The sequence below is a fragment of the Dryobates pubescens genome, chromosome 2, assembly GCF_014839835.1.
Source record: "Dryobates pubescens isolate bDryPub1 chromosome 2, bDryPub1.pri, whole genome shotgun sequence".
Taxonomy (NCBI): Eukaryota; Metazoa; Chordata; class Aves; order Piciformes; family Picidae; genus Dryobates; species Dryobates pubescens.
In genome coordinates, this window is record NC_071613.1 from 27644385 (window position 1) to 27671683 (window position 27299).

At 39.0% G+C, this 27299-nt stretch overlaps 3 protein-coding genes across 6 annotated transcripts in view; 2 read left to right on the forward strand and 1 right to left on the reverse strand.

The window, feature by feature from the left end:
- The window catches only part of KLF7 (KLF transcription factor 7), a 412385-nt gene that overhangs the window by 108108 nt on the left and 276978 nt on the right, over window positions 1-27299 (forward strand). The gene's annotated exons all lie outside the window — the stretch shown is intronic.
- Window positions 7364-19152, reverse strand: FASTKD2 (FAST kinase domains 2). Its single transcript, XM_009899086.2, has 11 exons — window positions 18059-19152; window positions 17415-17518; window positions 16134-16242; window positions 14524-14647; window positions 12321-12460; window positions 11851-12023; window positions 11302-11465; window positions 10041-10262; window positions 9063-9147; window positions 7917-8031; window positions 7364-7506 (listed from the first exon to the last, which is right to left on the reverse strand). Exons 1-11 carry the CDS (start codon window positions 18740-18742, stop codon window positions 7399-7401), a joined length of 2028 nt encoding a protein of 675 aa, XP_009897388.2. The 5' UTR covers window positions 18743-19152; the 3' UTR covers window positions 7364-7398.
- Window positions 19292-26695, forward strand: MDH1B (malate dehydrogenase 1B). Of its 3 annotated transcripts, XM_009899087.2 has the most exons (9): window positions 19292-19329; window positions 19782-19894; window positions 20802-20936; window positions 21097-21239; window positions 21897-22399; window positions 23450-23591; window positions 24534-24697; window positions 25752-25891; window positions 26607-26695. In XM_009899087.2, exons 1-9 carry the CDS (start codon window positions 19308-19310, stop codon window positions 26649-26651), a joined length of 1407 nt encoding a protein of 468 aa, XP_009897389.2. In that variant the 5' UTR covers window positions 19292-19307; the 3' UTR covers window positions 26652-26695. The 3 variants fall into 3 exon arrangements, with proteins under 3 accessions (XP_009897389.2, XP_054029246.1, XP_054029236.1); XM_054173271.1 differs by lacking the exon at window positions 20802-20936; XM_054173261.1 differs by lacking the exon at window positions 19292-19329 and having other exon boundaries at window positions 19736-19894.

Here is a 27299-nt window from a genome sequence, read left to right on the forward strand (position 1 = left end):
TTCAGCAGTCCTGAAAACTGTTCCTCATAAGAATACCTTCTGATAGCATGATTAGAACTTATAATTTCAAAGGTAATGCACTGGGGGAGAGGGATTTTCAAAAGTATTTGATTGTATATTGATGTTCTGAGTGTGCAAGAACCTCAATTTTGTGAAGAAAGAAAATTTCTTGTAAGCTTTTTGCTGCCAAAGCAGTATCTTTGTTTTAATTAGACCTTTTAAAAGAAGATGTCATGTAACATTAAAAGCCCATCTTGTATTTTTAAATAAAATAATTACCTTTTAAGTAAATAAACTAGTATTATTTTAGTGCTACTAGCAGACTGCAGAGGATGGCATATAAGTCTCCATTATGGCTTAATAGTTAAAAGACAAGCTTACTGCACTGTATTCTGGAATAACCAACATTATTTTTAATGACATCTATTACAAGCACTAAAATAGTTTATGATTATATGTGAATGTGCTTGCATAAGATTTCTTAGACCTAAACAATATATGCTATATTCACTTTAACTGAAGTAATTAGTTTTCTGCAGCTATAAAGCATGCTCCTATTAACCTTTGGCCTCCGTTCTATCAATGATATACAGACTCAGCTTTCTGTTCAATACCAGCACCGCTGAGCAGAACAGTATTGCTTGCAGCACACAGTTATGTATGTATGTCCATGCAAGGTGAGTAGTACTACAAACACCTCAACCGTCATGAGGATCTGTTAACAATGGTTATGATGTCCCTGAGGAATCTCAGTCATTATCAGTAAAACTAATAGTGCCTGACAAAAGATCTCAAAGTGGATCTCATCTGAGACAAACAAATCCATTCTACCCAGTCATTCTATTTCTCCTCAGAAGAATTTCTAGTGTATTTTTGCAAATAAGCCTTAAAAGATTTTTTAAGGCAGGTTTGAAGTGTGCTGTGTATGTATGGGTGTGACAGGCAGTAGTAACAGCTTGTATTGGTGTCTGATTTTGTAAAAAATGGTTGCTGCTAATAGTATCTGCATAAGAGATTGGGTAGTGAAATGCTGAAGTGCTCTTGTTACAGGGCTGAGTAGGTTTGCAGAAAGGCTATTGCCATGGCTTGCACAGGTCACAAGTTCTGGGGTTATTCAGTGAAAGAAGGCTGCTTCTTTACAATTAACCAGGACTTTCTTTGTGTCAGTGGCTGATCTGTTACCACTCTTTGTACAAGGAGCAGACCTGAAGCATCAGTCAACAGCTGTGCTGGGAATGTGCCTCTGCTATCGAGCAGGGCATTCAGGTCATGACACTGTGAGGATAGTATGAACACCAGGACACTGGGTGTGCCATGAAGACTTTCTGAGTCATTGGCCCATGAGCAGACAGATAAGTGGTGGCAAGCAGGGAGCTGAAATCAAATTGCCCATGTCTCTGTCTAGTGCCTTAGTGTCAGAACATACTCACTGTTCAGACAGTGGTTTTGATCCCTTCACCGTTGTTTTCTTCTCCCTCCTCCCCCCTTCAAGTACTGAGTTGTTAGATCCAACAAATGAATATCAAGCCTACCACCAGCAGTGGAAAGTTATCTTTTTATTCTACACCAACAGAAATCAAACCAACCTTCATCTTTCTGCCTACTGAGAACGAGGTCTTCTTGCTGGCATCAGTGAAGCACTCATTATTTTGTGCCATTCCTTAAGCATAGACTGATACAGAGCAAATCTCCAAAAACACACACACTTTTTTTTTTCCCTGCTTAACTTTCCAGATCTCTAGAATTTTCCTTACATTTATACATAAGTGACCCAGTCTGAAGATTCATTTAGAAGATGTTGTGTCCCTAGGAGAAGTAATTTTTGGAGCATATTCTAAAACATCAGAGACAAATGCATCAACAGTCTTTACCCTCTTCTTACATCAGGTGTGACAGTGTACAAGGGGTATAGGTTGCCTGTGTATTTTCCAGATAATTCTCCATATCAAGGAACAGACTGTTCTAATAATGCTGCTATCTATCTGCTGAGCCAGCAGCAAAGGACAAGTAACCACCCAGGTATTGGCCTTCAACACATATTTTTTGAAAGATCAAATATTCTTTTATGTGACTGACATTTCAAATCTGGGCTCTATGTTTGGTCTTTCCTCCCTCCCTAGATATTGTGAACAGTAACACCTTAGCACACATATATGCAGTCTTCTCCTCCTCCAAACAAGCCACTATATATTTCCTGAATCTCATCTCATCAAAGTCTGTACCCAGCAAGACTTCAGTGACAATTCTCACCATTTGCATCAGCCTCTGTGCAGTCGGAGTCCAACTGACCAGATTTTCTCTGCTGCAGAAGGAGAAACCTGGGCTCTCATAACAGCTCAAGTTTTCTGCTTTGAAGTTGTAGAACCACAGGCTCAGCTGTTGCATATTGCTCCCGTGTCCTGACTTTGATTTAAACCAGCTGATGAGCCTCTCCCTTCTTTAAACTTCCCACATGGATCCTCACAGTTCTAAAGGGTGGTCAAGTGTGCAGTGAATAGAATAGAATAGACCAGACCAGGTTGGAAGAGACCTTCAAGATCATTGTGTCCAACCTATCATCCAACACCACCTAATCAACTAAACCTCGCCCTGAGCACCCCCAGCGACGGCGACCCCACCACCTCCTCGGGCAGCCCATTCCAATGGGCAATCACTCTCTCTGTGTAAAACTTCCTCCTAACCTTCAGCCTAAACCTCCCCCAGCGCAGACTGAGACTGTGGAATCTATACCATGAAAATCAAACAGGCAAATACAGAAAATTTAGCAAATGCCCTTTGTGGATTGAACTGGGAAGAGTGAACTATGGTATATACGTAGGAATCACAAAGAGTGTTCAGTAATTGCCTCTGTCTGGAGGCATGAATAGACCCCCTTACCTATTGCACTGAAAAGTGAAATTCCCCCATTTATAAAAATTTGCATCTTGCTACCTAAAGCAAGAGCATATCTGGGTTTTGATGGGTGCCATGGCAACAATATTACTGGAGTATAGCATAGGAGCTTTTTCAGAGAGAGGGAACAGGATGAACGAAAAAGCTCACTGGTTATCTATGGACACAAGGACTTTTGCTGCAGAACCAAAGACAGATTCTCCTTCTTGTTCCTGGGTGGCTATTTACAATTGCCACCACATTCATACATTCACTTTATACTGTGGCTGTCCAGAAATAATGAAAAAACAGGAGAATCTGCTACAACAGGTAAGAAGGACAGATCTTAGACATAGTTCAGAGTTCCATTTGCATCACTTAGAAGAACACTGCAGAACTACAAAACCCACTATGGATACAAGCAAAGACCAAACCCACAGGATTACATGTCCAGTAAAACCTATGCTTAAACCCCGTAATTGCTTTAAAAGCATGCGTGTAGAGAACAACAGATAGCCATGGCTCTGCTTTTGTTCTGATATCTAATTTCAGCACATTTCACCTAGGCACCTAGGAGTGAATGCTCCACCTTTTTTGAGTTCTGTAAAACACCTGCAGTTATATTCAAATGCAGATATTCTAGTGTCAGTAAACAGGTACCGAACCCGAAACCTCTTTTATGCAAGCTTATGTGCTCTAAGGTTTATGTCCCAAGAGAATAGTTTAATACATAAAATGGCAGCAAAAATAATGTCTACTGCAGTGGGCAGTAGGGGGGGGGGGGGGGGGGAAAGTAGCATTAGAGGAAAGTCTTAGTATCTTCTTCACTCAGTAATTAATCAGATCCTCATCTCTAGGTCTCTGTATACAAAGCATTGTTCAACCTCTTGTCTATGTAGAAACAGTTGCAATACCCAAGAAACAGACATTCATGCTCTGATCCCAAGCTCCAGTTTATTTAGATTTTTATTTCTTAACAAAAATCAATTTTCTAGTCCCTCTTTCCCAGCCACTTTTGACTGTCTTGGCCAATTTGAGAGCAACATGAAATTTTAAAATAGAATTCCTGGGTGTTTCTTGTGAACCAGTGGCTAGAATATTTCATACCCTGAGAATGCTGGATTTAGGGCTCAAAAATGGCTTTAGACATGAGCAAATCTAAGCAGTAGAGAAGTACAGGTCATCAGGGTCTGCAAATCCAGCTGCTTATGGAAGCAATTTGTTTTTCCAAACAGTCACTATTCACATTCTGAATTTCTTCACATACTTTGTTCCATTTTTGCTCAGATGGTACTAGTTTATTTTCTGTTCTTGCAAAAGCCTTCTTGACCTTTGCAGCCCACATCTTCTGCCTTCCAGTTTCTTGCTCTCATTTTAGATCTCTTCACACAGCCTGCAATGCTTAATATCATCCTGGATCCACTGACGTTTTCTATATAACTTACATTTGTAAATCCTTCTCACAATGTTTTCATATTGATTGTGTGATACATAGCAATGATCTGAGCTTCTTATCCTTTTGTATGTGGATATCCTTCATACAACTTGGAGAATTCAAAGGATGATCAGTATACACATCATTCTCAAGAAAAAAAGTTACCAGATAAGCCAGCTATGTCATTCTTTGTTTCATAATAAGATTTATAAATCAAAACCATCTAACTGAATGTGAAAAACAGGAATCATGTAAGGCAGTATCTTTGAGATCAGCAGGACGCTACTTAAGTCCAGTATTTCACAGCTCAGAGTGAAGGAAAGATTGGTACAAATATACTTTTCAGACTTCTTTGTGGCCCAGAATAAAATATGCTACCTGATGATGAATCTGGTCAAATACATGGTTGCTTTGTGCAGCCAAGTCCACTGTCTTTAAGTCATAGCTACATAATCAAGAACTTCACTTGCTTTATCTTTTTTGACAAGCCTTCCAATTCAGTGAAGATCTTCCCCTCCCTCAGCAATTTCATCTACTTAATAAATTACCTATTTCCATTTCATGGGAACCTTGGCCTTGTTACAGATTGGATACACCTTTGAAATACCATTAGTGAGTCAAACACCACAGTGAATATCTGCGTTCTGTCCACTTATAAGACAGAGCCAAGGGTGTATGAAATAAAGCCATATTCAGCTTCCTGTTTCTTCACTTGTTCAGAAAAGAATTTCAGCCACTGCACTTAGAAAGTGTTCCAAATATGAATAAAGGTTAGAAACACATGTTCCAGAGTCTTGAGGCAGACTGTGAAAATGGCAGAGAAAGGTGTTAGCTTCACTGGCAGGTCAGTTAAAAACATGTTTAGTATCTGTTTTGCTTTCAAAATGGGATTTTGCACTTTTTGTACCAAGTAATCCATGCAGTGTTAAAATATGTATTTACACAAGCAACATGGTTCTTGCTGGTCGTCATGGGGAGTCTCCCATTCATTTTAATGGGCATAATTCAGGAGAGAGGAGAATAGTATTCTAAACACAGCTTGTAATGCATAAAATTGGGGATTAGATCTCCCTTACTACATGGACACCTGAGAAACCTGGGTTTATTCCAGTCACTGCAGAAGAGTGACTTTTACCAGATGTAAAGATTTGAGAAACCCACAGTTCTGACATCTCTCTGGCAGCAGCTTCATACTGCTTGGAACTACGTATCAACATAGGTGACATAGTAACTGAAATTACTGATGTAGCATAAAGCAATGTATTTTAGTAAGCAAGATGATCACTATGCAGACTATTAGACTTCCATATGGCTTTTATAAGCTCACAAGGTGTTAAAAAATATAAATGGTCATCAGCTCATTTAATGTAAGATTCTATGGCATTTTGTGCACACTGATGGTTAATCTGGTCCAGGCTGTTGGCACTCCAGGGGACAGTGTACTTCCCTTCCTAGGATTTTGTCCCTGAAGAGATGGGAGCTACCTACAGGAGCTAACTACCTGCTACTGAAGACCTGGTGAACAGCTTGAAGCAGAGGAAGCAGTTCCCTAGCCCAGATGGAAGTCACAGCTGACATTGCATAAACTTGCAGGGCTTCAGCTTTGAACAGCACCAAACCTTCGTCAAACACAATTCTGAGCGCTACCCGACTTTCCAACATGGAGTATTTCAGATGTCTTCCAGTGCAAGCCAGGGCCATGAGTCAGCCAGCTCAGAGTATCAGAATGGCTCTCATCAGGCTTCTTCATAGATGAATTTGTATGGACAATGCTTAATTGAAGTAGCAGATTCAGAAAGAGGGCAGAACAAACTTTGCAAGTCCAGCACATGAACTCTGCTCTGGCTGTTAAGTTTTACAATTGGATCACATCTGTTTCTCTGCACATGCATCAGAGATGGAGATACCAAAAAGCCAGTTTTCATGCCAGACTGCTGACCCATGCTTCTTTGGTTGCAATTCCCTTCATAAACGTGCCCCTTATTGCATCCACATGCTCCGCAAGAAGCTGGGCAGTGACTTTTTAAGCACATTGTTTCTTTTCATCTGATCACTATAATACCTTTTAAAATCTCATTATTGCAGTAGCTTAATGAGGTGTCCATGCTGCCTCAGAAAGACAAAGAACTGTAGTGCTTTTAGCTTATCAAGTGAAGCAAGGCCTCCACCGTTAGGTAGCAGAGAGTCACTGCAGAAAGTATTGCCTTTTCCCTTCACACAGATTGGCCTCTGGCTATGGTACAGCAAAATTATGACTGAAGATCTGATTATACTGCAGAAACAAGGCAGCTGTTGGTGGCAAATGTACACATTTTGAGCATTCAGATGCTCTTACCTCTAGCACAAATGGATTTTACCAATAAATGTTAGCAAGAATGGAAAAGATGTACCATACCAGTTCTCTCTCCTCCTTATCAATGTCCAGACCTGCTAATAACTCTACACTCTGACAACATAGTCAATTCCACCACTACATAACAGACCACTGCAGATGCATCACAGTATGTAATGAACAAATCTGAGTATTGCAACACCTCTTTTAAATAGCTCAATATCAGAGAGCAAGAGTCTGTTTATAGCCAGACCCATATTCTTGTAGCAGGAAGTCTTGAATCTATTACAGTAGCAGGAAAACAAAAGGTTAAAAAAAAAAAAGAGGCATGCAGCTAACCTCTACTGGTCTGAACTTAGGAAAACTGAGGCTGATTTCTTCAGAAACTTCTCATCTAACTTCTGGGTTTTTTTGGTGCTGGGAATCCTTCTAGGGCATTTGTAGGCTGGGTTCTAATGGCACTTGAAATAGTAATTTCCTTCCCCTTACACAGCTCAACAGAAAAATTTGAGTTGGGATGTGGGGGGAGGGAAAGCTTTTTGGATTAATTAAGTAGATCTTTCCACTAAAAACTCACTTCCACTTCACAGAAGAAAATTCCCACTACCAGCAGACATTGTTCACTCTACAAACTTTACTCAATCTGTGGCGTTTTGGAGTAGGCAGTTGTGAATAAACCCTCTTATCTCTTCTGTTAAATCTTACATCAATTACACAGGGAAAAAAAACAGATCAGGAGACTCAAAATTGTTAGTTTATTTTAATTATTATCTTCAGACAAACAGCACACATCTTCTGAATAGATTTTTCCTTTCAAAAACTCAACCGCATTTTCATTTGTCATTTCCTGAAACTTCTTGTTTGGAACCTGAAGGAAAGAAAAGGAAAGGGTACATTAGTTCTGTGGTCTTTACCAAACTACCCTGTCCCAGCAACCAAGCACTGAGTGCTGGAAAGACCACAGGGAGTGCTGTATTTCAAAACCAAATTTACTTGGATCATTTATTCTATAAGAATCAGGAAAATATGCCAACGTCACATAGGATTTTTAGGTACAAAGCGATTCAGTAGCTTGGGGTTGTTGGTGTGTTGGTTTTTTTTTTTTTCTTTTTCCTGAACTATATTGCTCTTCTGTCATTTCTCCCTAGTGACATCACCAGTACTATCTAAGGAGAGATGATATACAATTATCACTCTGCAGAAGGCACACCATTCCCTACATGGCCTGCTCTACCACCACCGTGGTGCTAACTGAACCAAACCAGAGAATGTTCTTACCAGAATCACGTGATAGCCCAGTTTATTCAGATGCCGCATCTTCATTGCCAGCTTCCCTTGGGGGTGTGTTGTACCCACACAGAAGGCAGACGTAGGAACAAAGAGAAAAGCCAACCTACAAACAAGGAGAATTCCACTGAGAAGATTCCATTGTATGAATGCAGAATAAACATTTCTAAGATTATTCCATGATGTATTTTTGGTAGGCCAAAATGTTAGGACTGCACAAATTTTACTGTCCTTTTCCAATTCTCCAGAATTAAATAATTAAGACCCTCTTATCTTCCATGAGCCTCACACAAGTACCAGCCTCTACCCAAACATCCAGAGCAGAATTAAGTCCTTGGATCTCTACTTCTCCCACAATGAGAAGGGAATAGATCATTCAAAATTCTACTTTGAGACCTTCTGCATTTACTTCCATCCTTTGTTAGTACTGGGAATCAGGCACTTCCTGCCATAAAAACCTACTTGGAAGGGTAAGGAAAGCTGAATGCTTTGGAAGCCTGACAGTGACTTTCTGTTACACAATTCACTTTTCCTAAAAAGCAAACTATACAAAATACATGGCTGCACAGTGATCCAGCACACAAATGTTATGTATTACCCAATCCTACTTAAGCATTACTTAAGTGATAGATGTCTCACTTCAGTTACTGAGAGGTCAGTCTTCTACAGAAGACTAAATTAATCACTTAAAATGAGGAAATAAAGGTACTTTTTACTGAAATTATATTTCAGCAGATGAATTGTCATACCACTGAACTGCACATTTTAGAGACATAAGAGGATAACTGAACTGAATTGGACAAACAAGTGATTGGAACTTTAAGCCCATAATGTATCAATCTTTTTGGAAGGGATTTCAGTCATACTTCAATACCTATATCCACTACAAGAGTATCAAATACCTCTGATGTTTCCTCCCTCTTTTTCTGAAATGTGAAGTTCCAGCCTCTGCTAGAAGGTAGTGAGGTAGATAAGTTGTTGCTCTGAACTGGCATGGCAATTTATGTATGTTTCAGTGAGCAGAAATAACAAGTACTACTTTTTTTTTTTCTACAAATCAGTGAACCAAAGTAACTGGATGGAGTACATACAAATAAAACTAGCCTGCTAGAAAAAATATGCTGTCAAAAAAGACACCTTTGAACACTTGAGTCAGCATGAACATCTGTCGCAGCTACTGGGAGCACTTTCTTTCTGTCTGAATCCATTCTGATTTCAAAATCTGAAAGTTGAACAATAAAACATTTAACAACACAACAAGTTATAATTAATGCTCAAAATGTTTTGAATTCAACTGCTCCTTTGAAAAAAGTTAACAGATACCATCACTGCCCTGTAATTGCTGTTCTCTAGTAATTTACCTATTACTGATGTTTTCCCCCTCCCTCCAACCAACATAAACATCCATAGCTTGTACATCTCCCGAAGAAACCCACACATTTGTTCTTGAAACTGTAAATAAAACCCTATGGGAGTTAAATAATTTAAAGAACTAGGTTCAGGCACAGTCTGTTATACCTATTCAGATATTCCTGTAATACTGTTTCTCATTAGAAATATTTAGGAAGAAAATTATTACCAGTTATTACAAATAGAGTAAAATTGGTAAGCTGGGCAACTGGCAAAAAATATAAAGTATACCAAATACAAAAGAAAAAAAGGTTATCAAATGATCACCCATCAAAGAAGTTCATATCCCATTTCACAACAGAAACTAGAACTCAAACCTTAGCCAGAACTTCAGAGAAGAAACAAGTTAGAAAGCAAAAGACTGCTATTTGTTTCTAATGTGACTTAGTGTTAACATGACCTCTCTGAAAGAGTTGGCTATATGGGATTTATGTACAATTAACATCTGCTCATCGACGCTTAACATAAAGTCCAGAGCAGTTTTGTAAAAAAAGAGCCATCATAAAGTTTTAGTAAAGAGATGTAAATACTTTAACAGAAGCATCCTAGAAAGTAGATTCCACAATTGAGGACATTGGCTATTAAAAGACCGTGTCTTCAAAGTGTTACAATTTTAATCACTTGCACCTTATGTAAATTTATTACCTCTTTGCTATTTGGGGTATTATGTATTTAAAAGAGCATGAGAATAATTTGGCTTCATACCAATATGATATTTATATGGCAGCTGAACATTTTGCTGAAACATGTCTTCGTCTCCCAGAAGTTCTATCAGTGCCTTTTGAGCCTTTGTGAGATTGAAAGCGACTGAAGAGGAGAAATTCTCAGTCAGCACAAATGCAGGCTTCGTGAAGGAAGGGCTGTCAAGTTCCATACATGTTTTCACGCAGTGAAGCATCACTTCCTTTTGTTCTTTGGAAGTATCACCTGAAAAAGGATTAAAAAAAATAAATTACTTCCCATGTAATAAGGCCTTAACAACCTGGTCTAGTGAAAGGTGTCCCTGCCAATGCCAGGGGGGTTGGAACTAGACAATCTTTAAGGTCCCTTCCAACCCAAACCTGTGAATCTACAGATCTTAAAGAATTTTTTATTTTATTATCATTAATAATCTCTTCTTGCAGAGCAAATCAATTTCAATATAGGAATCAAAACTCAATTGTTTTTTCACTGAATATTATTGAGGATCTTCAATATATTGTTAAATAGACATAATCAATTCCCTAATTATAGTATTCAAGTCCTGTAGCTGGAACCTGTCCATTTTTCCAGTCTTTGTCCTCTACTGTAGACAGCTCTGTCCATGCTTTTGGTTATTACAGGGTAGTTAAGGAGAACATGGAATGAGAAAGCATGCATTGAAATGATTTATAAACTCCAGACAGCTAGAAGGCTATTTAGAAAACAAAGAAGGAATATGAAACTTGGTCACAATTTTGAAACCATACTTCAAGAGTACTCATCTGTGCAAACTCTAAGCAGTTCTACTCCACTGAACTACTCTACTGGCTGTAGAGAACTGTAAAGTGGAAACCAAATTCTACTAGAAAACATTTCAGTTCTCATTAGAAGTCAAAGCAGTAAAAAAACAAAACCCTTTTGCTTATGATTCAAGGTACTGAAGTTGGTTTACAAAAGTTAAGACTTCCTGTTTTTAAAGATGCTTGAAAATGACTCTTACACATTTCTATCATTTACACGGATCTCTCATTCACCCATCTCCCTGTGCATACCTACTATTAAGCTGTTATCAACATGAGGCTCAAGACAGTAAGCCTGATGCCATTGCGCAGAACAGATTACTCAGATCACAACCACTACATCAGCTTTGTCTTGACAACTTCAAATTGAGTATTAATCACATTTGCATTCTTTAACTTTTAAACTTTTAAGGCAATTACTACAAATTCTACAAAGAGGCAGACTATCCCTTTTAACACAAGAACATGACAAAGTAAGGCCTGACCTGACAGTATCAGTTCACCCTTGCTGTCCTTTTGCAGTAGCTCATCAAGTGCACGATGAGGAAGGTATCCTAGGATGCAAAGCGAATACACTGCCTTCAGCAGTTCTGTGCTGGTAATCTGAGGGAGGTACTTATTCAAGCAGCTATCAAGTGTCTCAAAAAACCTTTTAAAAATGCAGAAGAAAAGTATCTAAATACACAAGTAAAGCTATACAAAATATATATTTTAAACAAAAACACAAACTAGAAATATTTACTATAATTTATAATCATATGTTGTGAAATCTAACATTAGCTTTTGATTCTTGAAAATTCAGCTGGCTATCTATCAACACATTTAGTAGTCTGGTCAGTCTAGAACCAAGGTCTTCATTTTCAATGACAAAGAAAAATTTCTATGTGCAAAAAATGTGAAAGGACACAGCAAATTTATCTTACAGATTAATAGAGTTATGAACTCTTTCACGAGTGAAATCAAATACCAGTTACCATACATTACTCTATAATGACTACATAATGTATTATCTGGCAGTCTAAATGAAAACCTACAGATGCTTTTGGCCTCTGGGAACATAGTTGAGTCGTGAATACACTCGGAGAATAATGAAAAAGTTCTTCAAGTTGAAGAATTCAGGGTCTTTTGTCACCTTCTCAGCAAAACTCTCCATCAGTTCAGAAGGCTGAAAGCCAAGTGTCTCAAAGGCAGAGAGAAAAAGGGTAATCTAAAAGAAAGGATAGATTTATAAGCTCAAGAAAGCCAGCAAAGTAGATGCCATCTGTTGTCTTCATAAAAGGCATTTGTAATGAAAGCAAAGTTTTCAAACTATATCACCCTTTTCTTATTTCTTTATTCTTCAATAAATAGAACAGCATTTTTAAAAATTAACGGTATAAAATTCATCAGATTGGTATTCCTAAAAGTCTGTTCTCCAAAAGCCAACCAAAACCATGAAGAAAGGCAAGATGGAAAGCACCAGATATTCTGCTTGTACCACTATATTATTTGGTCTCAAACTCACCTGTCTTTTGTCCCAAAGGCAGGCAGTAGAATTAACATAGTCTGCTAACACCGAAAACAATTTTACATTACGGTACTGGAGAGTGTTACAACCTTCCAGAACGAGAATTAAGTGCCGAAATGAAACATCATGGACATTCTCTGCAACAGAAGAGCAAAAAAGGACAAATGATAGAAAGCAATAGAAATTGTAGGTTGGAGACACTGTGGGAATGGTTTAGCTCAGGGAGGGCAGATAAGGAACCACACAACAGCTTGAGACTAGGTAGGCAAAGTCAAATGAGTTAAAACACATGAAGGAACTGAGAGTTAGACAAAACTAAAGTGAGACAGATCAAACCAAAAGGGATAAATCATCTAAAGGGGGCAACATTAACAAAATAAGCAGGAAGACTGTGTTTCAGGAACATCTTCTGTTACAGGATTCTTGTTTTTCAGCATCTCCCTGCACTCTGCATGTAAAATCTTGGATTAGCCCTTTCAGTACTGATTGAGCCTTCCAGCTGTCCACTTCATGTCAGCTGAGGGAGTAACAAAGATGTGGATCTAAAGCTACTAATTAATGAAATTTACATTTTTTTCCTCTTTGATTTTACAAAACAGCAAGAAGCCACAAGTACAAATCTATGTCTAAAAAGTACCAGAGGCTGTCAAGCACCAAAGCATTAGTGTAAGCCAAAATAGAAAACATGGAACCACAATGTAACTTCCTGGCATATGAGCATGATGACATAGATTGAATGCAGATGACAACAGACTTCTCTGTACAGGACTGCTGCTTCATATGCCACACAAAATGGACCTATTCCTGCGATGAAAAATAGTAAGTAGTAATAACAATGCCCTCTCCTGAACATCTTGAAGATTGTTTGCTGCCATGAGGGGCAGATGCAGCATAAAAGACAGTGACTTCAAGAGAAAAGAGCATAGTTACAATAGTAGGATTGGTATCCATCAAAACTAGACTTTATTTTTTCCTCTGCCAGAGGACTCAAGGGCCTAACAGGAAAACAACCAAATTTAACTCCTCTGAGTTGTGCTCAGCAATTTTTCAAGTTCAGTATAAAACAGTTCTCTCTTTTCTTGAAGAATGAGCGCTGACAACTGCAACTGAAGCCATTGAGTGTTGTGCACCAAATAAAGTGACTTGTAATGCTAAATACTCTTAGAGAAAACAGGCTAATGGAACCCCATTACTGGACACGTTGATGTTAACCTCTGCTGCACAATTAGAAAATCAGTATCACCACTGGGTCAGCCCCCTGCTGCTACAAAAAATTAACTCAAAGAGTACCTGTAAAGTATGCAGTCATTACAATTCTGACCAGGTCCCCAGAAATGGGAGGGGGGACTACTTTCTTGAGAGCCCTAGCAACAGGAGAGGACCCAGAAAACCTTCTGAAGAATTCCTCTGCTGCATGGCCTGCAACATGTGCCCCTCCTTGCCCTTCCTATTCCATCTCCAGCCTCTGGTAGTGGTCACTTCTGCCCAGAAATTAATAACTTTGTCCCCTGAGCATCATTTGTATAATGTGTGTTGTATAAGTCCTGAGAATATGCACTAAAAACAATAGCAGAAAGTGGTACTGAGTAGCTGCTCACTGTGTGTATGCCCTCTATCCTGTGTACTGAGTGTGGTAAAAGTCTTATGGGAGAAACCATTATGTGTAATTCAAGACTGTGTCCTAACATTTATGAACCACTAGGACAAACAAAATCTGTACATACACTCCTGGTTCATGTCTGTTAAGAATGATATTATGCCATCTTAATGGTTTTTAGACACAAATTCATATGTATTTTAAATGTGAATCTATATATGCTGACCATATATTCCAATCATACTAAGCCACCAATCCATCCTGTAAGTTATCTACTTCCAATTTAGATTTGTTTTAAAACTTTTTCTGAAATCTTCTTGCTAGAATTCAATTCTTTTTCCTGAAGTATGCATGAAGAAAAATGCAAAGAAAACTATGTAATTCAAGTAAATGTTAAGAAAAGCAGAGAATACAAGAGATATTTGTTTTCATTATTGATCAGTAACTTTCTGTCTTGCTGCTTGTCAAATGGCATTTGCTATAATATCCTGTAAAACAAAGATGTTTCTGGAGTTTTAAAGGAAATCAGAAAAGGGAGATGAGATGGTAATTAGGAAGAATTTGGTATAAGGAAGGGAAATTTAGTAAACATTTTTTTCTTACCCTGGATCTTTTTACTGCAGGCATTCAGGATTGGAATGGAACAATAATTCATTGCAACAAGAGCCAAGAACACACGCAGAGCATTCAATAATGTCAGATGGTTTATCTCTTTCAAAACTGCCATCTAAAGTGAATTAGAGTTTATTAAATCCTTCATTCTTCAAGTATATTATCACTGCTTTATGACAAAGGTATCGTCACTAGAACTTCCTCAAATTCCTGTTCAGGCTTACATGAAAGAAAAAAGTAGCAAAAAACAGCAAAAGCATAAAGTAACTACTCTCAGTTTACTCTCAATTATAGCAGATCAAGTATGGTAGAGCTGTGTCACTAGGGAAGTTCCCAGTAACTTGCACATACATTATTTTAAAAAAAAAAAAAATGTTTCAGTAAAACTCATTCCAAAGACTACAAATATGTAGTATCTATCAAGTCTTTTAAAAGTAGCAGAAATATAAGTGGCACAGTTGACTTCTGTAATAGTACTTCAATGAACGGTTTAGATGCATGGGAAATCTGTATGCCTTCAAAGTCATCCGACAGCACGCTGAGTGGCTTATCTTCAATACAAACACCCAGCTACAAATGTGGACTGAGGCACAGAAAGTCAGCTGTGATGCCACAAGACACTTAATTGAAGCAGGAACTGGGCTGATAAATGGCAGTAAAAATCAGGCTACAAAGTATATTGGCTATTAAAATACAGTAGTTTTACTATATGCAGATCAAAGGTCAAATGCAAAATGTGTCTACAATGGAAATCACAGAATACTAAAAATAGCACCATGCAGTTAACAAGTGGAAATGTTATGCTGCTCTCAGTTCCATATTCTAACAAATCTCCAGCCAGTTTCTAACCATCGTGTTAGAAATGGTAACTTGTTCAATGTTTTAAGATTTACTTAGATTTAATACATTGCATGAGCCCCCTCTACTGCTTTATTCTTGCCCAGTTTCCCATCAGTGGCATCTTCCCTTAACTGCTTGTGAATGCTATCACAAACTCTGAACTCAGAGCCTTTCAGTTATATGATGAAAACACTAGCAGGCCTTGTGTGAAGGAAGGTTTCCAGACTCATCTTTAAACAAGGGGATGAAACCCAGTACACCCTGCTATAAATCCTACAGCCTGCTTCCAACCACTGGGGACATTTCAGAAATGCGTAAGGCAGCTGAGTTCTCTTGGTGTGTCACTCCTATTAGTCCTCTAGACCTAGACCATTAGTAGACACAGGACCATCACAGATCAGTTTTCTGTCATCTTGTCTTCCAGCCACAAGCTGGGCAAGGGAAATCATGAAATAGCCTGTAAGTGCTTCTGTGAAATACCATGAAGCCAACCCAAACAAGAGGTGAAGGCGCTGACATTTTACTACCTGAATTCCTTTTGCATCATCTCCATTGCTTTCTGTCCCCTTTCATGGTGGGATATTCAGAGCTCCTAAATTCAGTTCTTCCTGCAGATATAGCTGGACTATGACCCATATAGCAAAGGCAATTAACCTTCCTATTATATTTTCCTATGAGTGTCTGCAAAGTGCCATGCACAATTTCTAAACAAGGCAAGAGTGCAGGCTTTATTGAAATAAAAAGCCTCCAACTAAATTTACCTCTAATTTCTTTTTCAGAAAGACTGGAGCATCTTTCCCCATACATTTCATCAGGTTTTGCAGTATAAAGATGTCTTTGACACTTGGAATGCGCTGCTCCACTAGTAACCTGATGAAGAAACACACACAAGGTCTTGAACCAGAAAGAAACTGTTTCAACAGAGCTTTCCTCGCTTCAACAGAATCAGGTACTCCCATTCTTCCTCACTAATGGATTTCCAAGTTAAAGCTGTAGTTCCATGCTCAAGACTCTCTTATCTCCTTTTTCATGCCTGCATGATGTAGCTGCAGTACTGATATCTTATGCATAGAAATAATTATATATGCTTTCTTAATGCTATCCTGACAGATGAGTGTTATCCCTGATAAGTTAGCAGCAGGGGCATCTGACCAGACTGCCCACATGACTCTGCAGATGTGAGTGCTGTTGAGCCTCAAGGAATTAACACTCTTCGGGGGCGGGGGAGGGAAATAAACTATGCATTTTATCACAGAATCATGTATGTGCAGGCATGTTCTGAAGCAGCTAGAAAACTCAGGGGAGGACACTAACAACTCAGTGCAAGCGAGGGAAAAACTACAAGCTATGCTGAGGAATACAGGAACAGAAGGGGATACGACAGCATTAAGGATCATAAGCATAAGATGAAGGAGTTCTGCATTCCCAGCACCCCTCTTTCTGGCTCAGAGGGAAATACTGTAATTATGTCTGAATCACCCTTAAATATACCAGTACAGCTACAAAAATATTGTGTCACTTTCTAAGGCAGTGCACCACTGACACTCATCCCTGCACATATGGCTTCCTGGAGCAAGAGTTCCAGACACCAAGACAGAGAAGAGCTGTAGATGGATCTCTTGCTTTCCACCAACTCACAAGAACTGTGTACTTGAACTTCAGGATACAGTGTGACAAATCAAAATACTTCACAAAGGAAGCTAGTCACACTACCTCCTTTCTACACATGGGTAAAAATATAGGCATGGATACATCAAGTGACTTGATAAAAAAAAACCCAACAAACACAAAGATGGAGCTGAAGTCAGAACATGAATCCTCTGCATAGCAGTCTAGCACCCTATGTCATTGGAAGCCTTTCTGCTTGAAACTGCAAAGACAATACCAAAAATTACTATCTTGCACAGCTGTTATCTCATGTGAATATCGAAGTCCTATAATCGTAGTACATCTTTTACATACAGGCATTCCCCCCATAATTTCTAACTCATATATTCAAAAATTTAAATACAAAGAACATGAAAAACATATTTTTTTCTCACTGTAATCCAGCTTGAAGAGCGCTCACATTCTTGTCTTTATCCATCCCTGACAAAGTAGTTGCCAAAACTGAGAGACATCGGTTATCCAGATAATTGAGCTTTTCCTGTTAAATTTTCACAATGTCAGATTACTTAAAATCGGTTTCAGAACAGAAAAACTGACCAGTCTTAATCTGTACCTGCTATCTTCTCTTTACCCCAGAAGTTAATTCGTAAGATTTGACATAAAAGGTCAAATTTAATTGATTTGAAAAGGGCAATGATTTTTGCTACTTCTGTTAAATCTCTCTGAAATTAGGCAGAGTAAAATTACACAGAAATGAACTATGGGAGCCTTGTTTCCATCTGACTAAACCCAGAATCACAAGGGCTGGAAGAGACCTCAAAGATCAAGTCACCACAGACCTCATGACTAAACCATGGCATCAAGTGCCACGTCCAACCCCTCTTGAACACCTCCAGGGATGGTGACTCCACCACCTCCCTGGGCAGACCATTCCAATGGTGAATGACTCTCTCAGTGAAGAACTTTCTCCTCACCTCAAGCCTAAACCTCCCCATGACATAACCCAACTCTCTCTGGTGTTGTACAGCCTCCTGAGGTTTCAACCCAAACTTACGAGAAGAGGGATATTGATACTTACTTGGCACACTCTCACCAAAGTCTGAACTAGAAGGGTGTTCTGAGGAACACCTAGGCTCACCAGAGCATGCAGACTGAACACCAAGTCACCCCGTGTCATCCTTCTTGAGTTCTGCAGCAGCTGCTGACAAACCCTAGGAAAAGCTGGGTGCTCAAAAATCAGCTGCTTCTCATAACGCTGCTGGTCATCAGACAGGTGTTTGAAAAGCCTCCATAGTGTTGTTAAACAGTTTGTGAAATGCTTAGTGGAAACAGCAGACTCTGAAGCCAAGTCCAGCACATCACATGGACAGGTACATTTCTGAAGTCTATCAAAGAACAGTTCACTATGCTCTGTTACATGTTTCATTTTGATGCTCCCACAATCATCAAACTTTTCAAGCTCCTCGGAGCTCTGGTGACCCTGCTCATTCACCAGAGCATCTGTACTCTTCTCTGGCTGTATTTTAGTACCTGTGCTAAAAACATCTGGTTTTTGAGACAGAAATCGAAGAGATGACCCTTGCGGAGAAGGCAAGATATTTAAAAATAAATTCCTGAAGTTCACATGTTTCGGGGGATCCCTGTAAATGCCAATCCATAAAAGGTGTTTTCTTCTTGTGGCTGAAGATTTGGAAGTGAGCACAGAACTCCACTTATGCATGCCTCTAACAGTATGTAACAAATAACTAATTTTATTATTCATTTTTGGTTACTATTCCCTTAACAGATTCGAAATGCCAATCCAAGTAAGGGATCGATGGAGTTCTACCAGTAGAAACAGTCCCGGGGAAACTACGTAAAACCACTTAGCAGTAAAACCAAATAAAAATTATGGTTTAGATACTTCCAGGGCCGGAGCACCAGGCTGGGAAAAAGCCTCTCGGTTTCGGACTCGCTTTCTGCGGGCGCTCGAAAAGCTGGTACGGTAGCAATGGCATAGGGCCGCGGTCTGGTGCCAAGGGGACACAGGTCTTTCGGCGGCTCCGCACCGGGTCGGAGCACCCGAACACAGCGGCGGGGGCTCTCGCCGGGCCGGCCGCTGCACTCCTCAGCGGGGCCGGGGAGGAACGGGCGCGCCGCGCACCAGACTCGCGCCGCGCGGTGACTGTTACCTTGCACACGGAGGCGCCATGACACCTTAACCTTCCTCTCCACGCGCTCTCAGAAGGCCTCGCGAGAAGGACGGCGTGGGCCGAGGGACAAACTAGTGCTGCGCGCGACGCGTTGCTACGGAACGTCGAGTTGACGGTTGGAGGGGTGCCTCGCTCATGGCCAAGTTCGTGTTGGCAGGTGAGGCGACGCAGGGCGGCGGGCGCCGTTTCAGAGAGAGAGGCAGTCAGCAGCGTAGCTGGCCTTCGCCCGTGGCCGCCTCTTGTCTCTGCAGGCTCCGTAGACTTCTATTCTTTTAGTCTTTTGTTGAAATCAGCGTCGGTACGGCACGCTGCCTTAGCCGTTCCCGAGTCAGCTAGTCCCGTCGGTGAGACTTCTGCCTCAGCTGCTGTCCCCGTCCCGCTGTAGCCTTCTCAGCCCTTTAAGTGGTTGTTGACGAAACTGTTTACCCTCCGAATTTCTCTTTTTATTGCTGGCTCATACACTGCTGTTAACTTTCTGGGAGCTCATAAAACTTTTTTTTTTTTTTTTTTTTTAAACTGCAGCAATTGGAAAAAGGATTTTGCTATTAAGCCCTTATAAATTAATGTCACAAATTTTCCCATTTGTGGTGTTTTCACTTGCGTTCACAGGTAAGGCAAACTGCCCTTACTATGCCAAAGCTGAACTCCTGGCTGACTATCTCCAGGCTAGCTTGCCAGACTTCAGGGTTCACAAGATCCTTCAGCACCCTGACAAATGGGAGGTAAGGGATAGTAAGTCACGTCGTTGGAAGATGCTTCAGTGCTTTACTAAGAAACAAATATACTTATCTTCAGTGTGTCTTCTGATGCCAGCATTTTGATATCTGTGTAGAGGTGCTGCAGAAACAGCTTTGGCCATGAGAGGTAGCCAGAGAAAAAGTTTGCATCTGAGAGGCTGGCATTCTCAAGACTCTCAGCACAAAGGGCACAAAATGTGTGCCATCCTAAGAAGTTAATTTTTTTTTTTTAATTATGTATAAATGGCTGTAAAGCTTTTGCACACTGTGATTGCATATGTGCTCAGAGTTGTTAATCATCAACAGCATTTCTGACATTTAGGGGCTTTGAATTACAATGGAAGTATGAAATTAAATCTCACATATTTGTTTATAATGTGGGTAGACCTTTCTGACAACTCTTGCTGTAGATGCGACATGTCTACAATGTAGTCCCTATAAAGAACTGAAAAAAAATGCAATATTCCTTCATGAGATAGTACTACGATGTCTATTACCTCATCTATTTAGCTTAACACCTCCATCAAGTAACTTAGTTAAGTGAACAGCACTTAGCCTCTGCAGCTTGCTTACCTTCTGCTGCTAAATAGAAAGTCTCAGATTACTCGCTGCTTCACAGCACTGCTGTCTTCAGTGGCACTAAAATAGCAGAGCAAAATTACAGCTGTAAAATCAAGCAGAACGAGGGCCTCTTGCTCCTTTGCTAAGGTGCTACAGTGTATCACTATGCCTTGCTTTGTGGTGTTTTCCTATTTTTTACATGCTGCTATGTAAATTGTGAAGCACTTTGTAATTATGTGTTGAGAAGAAATAATAAGGTTTATAGCTGTAATATCAATCTTATCAAATGTGAAGAAGTATTAAAACCTTTTGGGGGGGATGTTTACATTAGCAGTGGCTTCATGATATTTGTGAAATGAATGGATGGGAACATAGACAGTCTCCTATCATTTGGAGAGAACTATTGGACCGAGGAGGGAAAGGTCGGCTTCTGGGAGGAGTTAATGATTTTCTGGAACACGCTCAGGTAATGAGCTGCCTTTAATACTGTAAACCCATATTTTACTTTCTATTCTAATAATGTTGGGTTTTATTCCTCCTTTAAATGTGAAACAAAGCTGTCCTTTCTAATGTTATCTGTCTGTCTGGGTTATAATTTGATTACAGATCATCCTTTTTGTTCTTAGCGCTATTATGGCATCACCTCAGTGATGCTGGATGAGGAAATGTTAGACATTGCTGAGGAGAACCTGAAGACATATATTGAAATTGAAAAAGAGGAGGAAGAGATTAAAAGTCTTGTCAAGCCTTTGCAGATCTGGATCACCAGGTAAGAGCAAAATCAGTATCTATGAAGTTTCATTAAGCTTCAGGATAATGCACTTTTTCTGTCATGTATAACAGATGTAACCATCTGAAGTTATATGCGAATCCTGTAATTTCCTATTTGAATTGGGTTCTACACCCCTCACTATGAACATTCAGTATTTAATTTAGAAATTATTTCTTCTTTTGTTATGTTTTGCACCAGTTCAAGGTAAGGATGTAAACAGGCAACATTTAGCCCTGAGATTACCCTAGAGAAAAGCAGATGTTGCAAAACAAGCCACAAATTTTGTAATGCAACTATCCTGCTTAAATGTTTTTGGAAATATTGAAGTAAGTGAGGAGTACCATGCAATTCTAACTTTAGAAATGTCTGTATTTCTGGTAGCCCTAATAGAGCACCTTAAAAAATAGTGGTTCTTTAAAGTCACCAATTTTTAAGTAAAAGTATCAACTGACATATATAGGATGAAAAAAACTTCAAATGAAAGGTAGACCCAAATGTTTTAACCTGTTAAAATGACAGAGCAAAAAAATAATTCAAGGTAATGGTCTAAACATAATCAACTACAAGAGATCTCTGTGTTTATTTATCTAATACTTCCAAACCAGCATAGGTTAATCATGAACTATGAATTTTCTATATCCTTCTCTTTATCAGTGCATCATCTCCAGTCTGTTATCAGCTGATCCCTCTGTTGGCAAATGGAGAAGTGTTTGGGATGACCACAGATATCAGTATCCATTTGTTTGACACTGACAAGTTTAAGGAAATTCTTTGTGGTATCGTAATGGAAGCTGAAGACATGGCATTCCCACTCCTCCGCAGTATTTCAGAGCACACTGAAATACATGAGGCTTTTGTTCAAGCTGATATTGTCATAGTTCTTGATGATGTCCTCTTAAACCATGAAGTCCAGTCCCTTGAGAACTGCATTAGAGAAGTGAGTAAGATCTGCCAAGTATATGCTTCCCTGATTGAGAAGAATGCCAAGAGTGAGGTCAGAGTAATTTCATCAGGAAAAAGCTTTGTGAACCTTAAAGCGATGCTGATCATGACATATGGCCCATCCATTAAACCTGAGAATGTCATTGCTGTTGCAACATCATGGGAAAGTGTGGCTAAAGCCATGCTAGCCAGGAAGCTGAATATGAATGCTGCAGGTGAATATTTGTGTTCTGGTAGCATTTGGGTGATTCAGTGGATGGATACCTTTGAGAGTACATGTTTCTTTGCAGAATACAGTTGATGTGGGTGCAGAAATGCAGCTAGAGCAATGCATTCACTGATGGAACGGCTGTACAGAATGCCAGGATGTGACTACCAGGTGCTTCCATTCCCTGATACCCACTCTCTGGCTGTGTGCTTGATTCTGTGAATGTTAGTTCTTTTGCTAATGCTTGGAGACTCAGCCCTGCCACTTAGGTGTGTGTTTCTGCTGGAACTATACAAAGAAGGGCTGAGCTGTGTTGTGGGTCAAAGACCAAGATTTCAAGATTGCATTTGCAGTCTGCAGTGCATTGTAGTATTGGAGACACGCAAAATAGCTGTGAATTAACATAGAAACATACTGCTGTGCAGATAATGAGAGTACAGTAGAACTTTGTCGTAGTATTATTTCAGGGTTAATTAGTTTTCTTTCTCAGGTCAGTTTTTACATTTTGGTTATGTTTTCATGGTGCTGCACTGCATGGCAAAGCTGTGGTCCAATAGTCTGCTCAGCACCAGGATTCTTTCAACATTGCAAGAGAAGGAGTAGGAACTGGTCTTCAGTGACAAGTCTAGGTATTTTGGAGCCTAATAAAATATAAAAGTAAGTTAATAGGCTAAATAGCCTATCAGCAGTTTATTTGAGAAATTCCTTTTGCACCAAAGCAGGTAGTTTGGGACTTTTCTAATGATTCTTTTCTATATATGCATGTACAGGATTGCATGTATGCAGTATGCTTTGGTTTGGGTTTTGACATCTAAGTCTTTACTGGGTTTTGTTTTTCTGTACAATAACATGATACAAATGATAGGTTTTTTTCAGCTTATGATGAGGTCTCATATGTTATGAAGAAACTTTCCGATCAAACCATTCCTCCTGTCGAGGCAGCACACTTAAAGATAATTTATCATGAAGGGAACTTATGAAGGTCATCTAGTCCAGCCTACATTGTGAAAGTATGAGTCTATCTCTTCATTCATCTCTGTATTTTCTTCTGTTACAGGTGTTAAAGATGTGATTGTTTGGGGCAATATTACTGGCCGCAACTATATTGATTTGTCACATGCAAAACTTTATGGATATGATTGTGCTATTTGGGGCCCAGCTGATTTTCCACGTCCTTTGTTGAACATGATTCATGATAGGTACAGTACAGATATTATTTTTTTTTTAATAAAACTAAGTAACTGCTATTAGTCCATGTTTAATAAATATCAAGAGAAGATTTTGTTTTCAAGATTTATCTTTACTGACTAGCTCTATACTTAAAGGAAAACTCAAGCTGAAGTACTGTCTACAAAAGCAGCTGAGTAGTTCCTAGTGCTATATATAGCTCTGACTCTCCTGTTTATAACTGTATTCTCTTCCATACTAAGTGTGTTTCTCTTCTATCATATTCCAAGCAGCCTATAAAATGTAGTGGAAGTTTGGGTAGTAGCTTAGATGTCTAGTATGCATGAAGAAACTTTGAAATTATACTAAACGTATCTGCATCTTGAAGTACCTGAATTCCCATTAAACATATGGCCTGAACATGCTGGTGTAGTCAGTTACCCAAACCAGGCAATCTGTTAACATATATAAAAAGGATACTAGGCAGCCAAATAGCTTCTTGTGGGAAGAGAAGTAGCAGAGAAAGGATGAGTGCAGTGAGAGGGCAGCATACCCTCATATCTGACTATATTGAGCTCCCCCTCTGGTCTAAACCTAGCATTTACTGGATAGCAGAATTCATTTGATCCTGTACTTGTGCTGTGATAAGCATAGGGAAATTACAGTTCGTGGTTGTCTTTTACATGAGATGGTAATACATAGTGATATAATCATTAATAATAATAAAGATTACAGCTTGAGTAAATTACTTAACTTTCATAGGTAAGTGCTTTATTGCTACCTTTTGAACCATTTTTTGTTAGATCCTAATTTTTTCTGTCTTTAGGTGCCTTGCCTTCAACAGTGAAGTTTGAGTAAGTTTTGACTGCTTTCTTCCTACAGGCTTAATTATTTTTTTGCCTCTAAAAAACTACTCATCCTTTAGTCACCTTAGTTTTTTTCTTCTCCACCAACCCCCTCTCTTTTGCTGGTAGTGAATGGGTCCATTCAGAACTTCAGTCTGCACAGAGTTCACTGAGTTCCCAGGTCAACCGTTGTGTAGGAATGTTGCCTGCTCATGCAGTAGCCACTGTACTGAGATACTGGTATCATGGCTCTCCTCCTGGGGAGGTTGTTTCTGTGGGAGTACTTAATACAGGTAAATCTAGTTTTCTTGGTTAATCTTTAGTAGCTTTCCCCAGGATGTAGAACATTATTTTTAAAATCTAGATTTTAAATATAAATGTGTAAACCAAATCAGGATATAATAGGAGGCTGAGGGATATTTTTTCAGCATAAGAAACTCCAAATCTAAGAAATTTTACTCTCCAGAACTGGTGATTTGATACTCACTTCTTATAAGCATCTCTTAGATTAATGTTATCTTGTTGCAGATTGCCTCTTAGTCTTTCAGTTTAAATACTTTCCTGGTATATGTGTTCTGTCAAGGACTATTTATGGTTCTTAGGGCCTAAGCTATGCAAACCTGTTCTTGTGTAGTTACGTGGACCAATAAATGGAACATTTCACAACACCTATTTATTCTTTCTATGAAATAAAGTAAATATTTCCCCACCTTTTTAAGATGTAAAATTGTTACAGCATTTCAAATACAGCATAGGAAAGACACAGACCTGCTGGGACAAGTCCACAGGAAGGCAAAAAATATGATCTAAGGGCTGGAACACCTCTGCTGTGAAGAAGGACTGAGAGTGTTAAGGGTTGTTCAGCCCGGAAAAGAAAAGGCTCTGTGGAGACCTTATTGTGGCCTTCCAGTGCTTAAAGGGGACCTATAAGAAAGATGAGGACAGACTTTTTAGCAGGGCCTGTTGTCATAGAACAAGAAGCAGTGGTTTTAAGCTAAAAGAAGGGAAAATTTAGATTAGATAAAAGAAAGAAGTTTTATACTGTGAGGGTGGTGAAATGCTGGAACAAGATTGCTTAGTGAGGTGGTAGAAGCCCTAAGACCTCTAAAGGTCCTTTCCAGTTCAAAGTCATGTATATCTATCTAAAATACAGAATTACAGTGAAAGGGGAACTCTCTTGTTTTTGAACACTGCACTGACAAATGCAGTCTCCATTTATACTAGGATCTTACAGTTGCAGATTTTTGCTACTCTGTAGGACTTAATCTTGGCACTGGTAAGGATGTGTTTTTAATCAGAAACAATATGATTGGGTAATATTAAGAGGGTTTTTTTCTTCTACTTCAGGTCAGTTTTGTGTTCCTGAAGGAATTGTCTTTTCTATGCCAGTGAGGTTCCAGAATGGTAACTGGGAAGTCATGACAGAATTAGAAATTAATGAAACAACCCAAGAAGTTCTGGGCTGTGTAGCCCATGAGCTGATTCAGGTGATGATTTTTTGTATCTAGTAGTATGCCCGTTCTGCCACCTATGGGTCCCTTGCAATATAGCTTTGTTCCAAGTGTTAGGTGTACAGTTGTAGATGTACAATCTGCTCACATGCACTTTGGCATGGTAAATACCAGGTATTTAAAAGCGTAAGGTATTATCTATATATTGAAATGAACAGAAAACTGTTCTGTTGCCCAAGAAGGAGCTGATAAAACAAATTTACCTATGTAAGTGTTGAATTTGCATCCCAAGTTCTGCAGGCTGTGTGCCAAACAGAAATAATAATATTAATTTACTGTTTCTACATTCTGTGCTGCTGATGTTGATTTTGCTTGTGATTTAGACTACTATGCCAGGAGACATATTTTTGGGGGTCTTTGTGGCTGTGATTCAGCATGAATCAAGACCAGATTTTATTGGAATTAGAGATTTTTCAGAAAATACAAAATCAGCAGTAATTTCATCATGAACTTTATGTTCACTTAGAATATAATAATTTAATATGATTAAATGTTGAAAGACTAAAAAGACTAATTTCAAGCTCCACATTCTAGCTTCAATTGGATTTTGTGGTCTTCAGTCATACTAGTAACATGTGAGGACTCTTTTACATACTGTACATACTGTAAGTTTGTGCTGGAAATTACAGTGGATGAAAAGAATGGGTTGTACTAAAACTGCCCTTTTTCTTTTCTTTTTCTCCCCATTCAGGAAAAGCAAATTGCTTTAAAGGAAACAGAAGAAATGCACCACTAGTAAAACATACTTGCTTCAAGGTGTGTTTTTCTCACCATAAAAGATGAGATCAAGTTTTAAGTGAGAATTTCAGTAAATGGATTCTTATACCTCTTTCATTTAAAATGGATGCAAAATCCTTCAGAAGGAATGACAATAACAAGTGTTTGTCTGATGTATCCTGACCATACTTGGGGCATGGTGACAGGAAGTGAAAGCCTGCTTGGTAGCAGCCTTGTTTTAATGTTTCCACTGTGTCATTCACAGTTCATGAATATAAAAATTGAGCATACATAATACATATAGCAAGACATCTTTTGTCTTAGGTTCTTAGTAAATCTAAAATCTATTTAACCAAATTAACTATTACTAGAAAAGTACTTTTACCATATGGCCTACTATACATTTATGATGCTATTCTTTACTATACTGTCTAGAAATAATAAGTTGAATTTCTAACAGAGGAAAAATACTGTAAAATGGAACTCAAACTTCTCAGCTTTCTATTTGTTACAGTACTAAACAGTTTGTTCAGTATGTTTGGCCTATCAGCATGTCAGCAGAAGAGGTTGAGACACACAGACAGTAAGCTGAAAAGGAGATATTGTTACTTTACCTAAAGAAAGCAATGTCTGTAAGTGGTGGCCACATCCGCCACTTCTTTCAGTT

Coding starts and splice junctions, on each gene's coding strand:
- FASTKD2 (XM_009899086.2), bottom strand. CDS start 18,742: ATGAATAATAAAATTAGTTATTTGTTACATACTGTTAGAGGCATGCAT. Junction 9,148..10,040: donor GCCATATAAATATCATATTG/GTATGAAGCCAA, acceptor TTCAACTTTCAG/ATTTTGAAATCAGAATGGAT. Junction 8,032..9,062: donor GCTGACTCAAGTGTTCAAAG/GTGTCTTTTTTG, acceptor CCTTGTTTGTAG/GTTGGCTTTTCTCTTTGTTC.
- MDH1B (XM_054173261.1), top strand. CDS start 19,736: ATGTCACAAATTTTCCCATTTGTGGTGTTTTCACTTGCGTTCACAGGT. Junction 20,937..21,096: donor ATTTTCTGGAACACGCTCAG/GTAATGAGCTGC, acceptor TTTTGTTCTTAG/CGCTATTATGGCATCACCTC. Junction 21,240..21,896: donor TTGCAGATCTGGATCACCAG/GTAAGAGCAAAA, acceptor TCTCTTTATCAG/TGCATCATCTCCAGTCTGTT.